Raw genomic sequence first — 3,254 nt, 5'->3', positions numbered from 1 at the left:
GAAGTTTTTCAGCTGAGATCTGGACTCTAGTCCTGGCTCTGCCACTGGCTTGTGTCCAACTGGAATCTCCCCAGGAATAACTTGTGCCCATCACCCCTTGGCTTTCCCTTGGGAAAAGGAGTCTCCGTCTTTGTAGCCACCCTTTAAGTTTTGCCACCAACTCCCAAAACTGTGGCACTTCCTCCGAAGAGGAGCGTTGAGCTCCCATCCCACGTGCTGGAATGGCACAGCCCGGCCGGGATCACGGCGCGGTCTGAAGGAGCCCATTCCCGATGCTGCTTCCATAGTCAGGGATGATTTGGGATCAGAGCATCCTGTGGGGCTCCCCCACGGGCTCCCCCCATCCCTCCCCTTGCTCTTTGCTTCCAGAAGTCCAGATGTTCGTCTGCAACCGGGAAGTTTACGGCTTCCTGCCGGTGCCGCTGCGCTCCCACAGCACCCTGCAGGATGAGGCCGAGAGCTTCCTGCATGTCCTGCTGGAGATCATGGGTGAGCCCCGCGCCCCGATCCCTGTGGAGCAGCTCCCGATGGAGCAGCTCCCAATGGAGCATCACGGTGCTTCCTCCACCCTCCCAGTGAAGAACCCGCCGGCGGAGCCGTCCCCTCACGTGTGGGTCCCCCCCAAGGTCCCCGACAAGATGGGCTTCGACGAGGTGAGGGTTTGGGGGGGTCCCCCCCCTCTCCTGGAGGTTTTGGGGTGTTTTCAGCCCCCCCCCCTTTTGGGGCTTGTTTCCTTCCCCTGGAGCTTGGCTCCAGCCCCTCTGGGATTTGAGGGATCTCTCCCCTACGGGATTCGGGATTGGGGGGGGGGTTGTTCCCATCCAGCTTTTCTGGTTTTGGGGGATCCCATGGATTTGGGGGGAGGGGGTTCCCCTTGTCTTGAATTTTGGGGTTTTTTTTCCCTTTTTCTTGAATTATTGGGTTCTTCTTTCCCCTTTTCTTCAATTTTGGGGTTTTTTTTCCAATTTTCTTCAATTCTGGGGTTTTTTTCCCCCTTTTCTTAAATTTTGGGTTTGGGGTTTTTTTCCCTTTTATGAATTCTGAGATTTTTCTTTCTTTTGAAATTTTTTGGGGGTTGATTTTTGCGTTTTCTTGATTTTTTGTTGGTTTTTTTTTTCCTTTTTGTGAATTTTGGGAGGTTTTTTCTCCCTTTTTCTTGAATTTTGTTGGTTTGGGTTTTTTTGTTCCCCTCAATATTTTTTCCCTTTTTCTTGAATTTTTGGGGTTTTTCCCCCATTTCTTGAATTTTAGGTTTGGGGGTTTTTTTTTCCTTCTTTGAATTTTTGGAGGTTTTTTTCCCACTTTTCTTAAATTTTGTGGATTTTTTTGTTTCTTTTTCTTGAATTTTTGGGTGTTTTTTTCCAGCTTCTTGATTGACTTTTTTTTTCCCTCTTTTCTGCATTTGGGGTGGTTTTGCTGCTCTCTCCCCCATCCTGGCTTCTTTTCCTCCTCTCCCGGCTCTTCCCTGGTCCCTTCCCGTCTCCCGGCTCTTCCCTGGTCCCTTCCCCTCTGCCCATTCCCGGCTCATTCCCGTTTTCCCGCAGGTTTTCCTCATCAACCTGCGGCGCCGGAGCGAGCGCCGGGCGCGGATGCTGCGGACGCTGCACGAGCAGGAGATCTCCTGCAAGCTGGTGGAGGCCGTGGATGGGAAGTGAGTCCCGGGCAGGGGGGGAGGAGCGGCCTCTTCCCTCGGGAATGGGGCCGGGATGCAGGCGGAGGCGTTGCAGGGCCATGAACAGCAGCGAGGTGGAGGCATTGGGCATCCGGATGCTGCCGGGATACAGGGATCCCTACCACGGGCGCCCGCTCACCAAGGGGGAGCTGGGATGTTTCCTGAGCCACTACCGGGTGTGGCAGGAGGTGAGACCCTGATCCCGCTGGGAATGGGGGACGGGAGCCCTTGGTCCCGGCAGGAGCAAAGGGAACGAGTCCTGGAGGGAAGGGACAAACCTCTAACCCTGATGGGAACGAGTCCCTGATCCTGATGGGAAGGGAGGGGATGAGGTTCTAATGGGGATGTTGAGGGTGAGGATGAGTCCTTAATCCTACTGGGAAGGGCAGGGACAAGGAACTAATCCTGATGGGAAGGACGGGGACTAATCCCTCACACAAGGGACAGGATGGGTACGAGTCCCTAATCCCGGTGGGAAGGAAGGGGATGAGTCCCTAATTCTGATGGTAATAAAGGGGATGTGTGGATGTTAAGACAGAAACAAGTCCTAAATCCCACTGGGAAGGATGGGGATGGATCCCTAATCCCAAGGGGAAGGCTCTTGAGCATCAGGAGTGGGGGTCGGGGGCTACCATTGATCCTGGCAAGGTCCCAGCACCTCTCCCATCCCTCGGGAAGCACCGGGAGGCACCGGGAAGCACCGGGAGCTTCCCTTTCCCCCCCGGAGCCCCATTCCCGGCCGCATCCGCAGATCGTGGCGCGGGGCCTCGGGAAGTCCGTGGTGTTCGAGGATGATCTTCGCTTCGAGATCTTCTTCAAGCGCCGCCTCATGACCCTGATGCAGGAGCTGGAGGCCGAGGGGCTGCCCTGGGACCTGATGTGAGGATCCCGGGATCCCGGAGCATTCCCGGCCCGACGGGGGCAGCCCCTGAGCTTCCCAAGCTCCTTTCCCAAGCCCACGCGCTCTCTGGTGGTTCCCAGTTACATTGGCAGGAAGCGGAGGCAGGTGGAGCGGCCGGAGAAGTCGGTGCCGCGCGTCAGGAATCTGGTGGAAGCGGATTATTCCTACTGGACACTGGGCTACGTCCTGTCCCTGCGCGGAGCCCGGAAGCTGTTGGCAGCAGAGCCGCTGGCCAAGATGCTCCCGGTGGATGAGTTCCTGCCCGTCATGTTCGACAAACACCCGCTTGCTGGTGCTCATCCCGTTGGAGCCGTGGTGGTTCCTCACGGAGCTGGTTCCTGCTCCCTCGGGCCGTGGCGCCCTTGGCTCTTCGGAGCAGGTTCTGTCCCTGCGGATTTCCTGGCCTTTGGGAGATGTTTTTCCTTGTGCCTTTGGCTCCATTTCCCCTCAGAGACCATCTCTTCGCCCTTGGGATCCTGGTTCTTGGCCCTTGGGATCCACAGGCCCTCGGAGCTGGCTTCTTGTCCCACGAGAGCCAGTTTCCTTCCCCTTCTGGAGCTGTTTCTTGCCTTTTGGATCCATTTCCCTCAGGATCCATGTTCTTGTCCCTTCAGAGATGCTTCCCTTGGATCCATTCCATCCGGGAGATGGTTTCCTGGCCATTTCCCTTGTCGCTCTTTC

At 56.4% G+C, this 3,254-nt stretch overlaps 1 protein-coding gene across 1 annotated transcript in view; it reads left to right on the top strand.

Moving 5' to 3' along the window:
* LOC104402918 (procollagen galactosyltransferase 1-like) overlaps nt 1-2,876 on the top strand; it is a gene marked incomplete at its 3' end in the record, with an annotated part of 3,996 nt that extends 1,120 nt beyond the window's left edge. The window contains exons 2-7 of the mRNA XM_010010912.1: nt 370-489; nt 577-653; nt 1,545-1,651; nt 1,728-1,860; nt 2,424-2,551; nt 2,654-2,876. Of these exons, the coding sequence (XP_010009214.1) occupies nt 370-489; nt 577-653; nt 1,545-1,651; nt 1,728-1,860; nt 2,424-2,551; nt 2,654-2,876 (788 nt within the window). The remainder of the gene's footprint in view (nt 1-369; nt 490-576; nt 654-1,544; nt 1,652-1,727; nt 1,861-2,423; nt 2,552-2,653) is intronic.
* Between the last annotated feature and the right edge of the window lie 378 nt (nt 2,877-3,254).

Source organism: Nestor notabilis, unplaced genomic scaffold (assembly GCF_000696875.1).
Source record: "Nestor notabilis isolate BGI_N333 unplaced genomic scaffold, ASM69687v1 scaffold25633, whole genome shotgun sequence".
In the NCBI taxonomy this organism is placed as follows: Eukaryota; Metazoa; Chordata; class Aves; order Psittaciformes; family Psittacidae; genus Nestor; species Nestor notabilis.
This window is presented reverse-complemented; position numbering and strand designations above follow the sequence as displayed.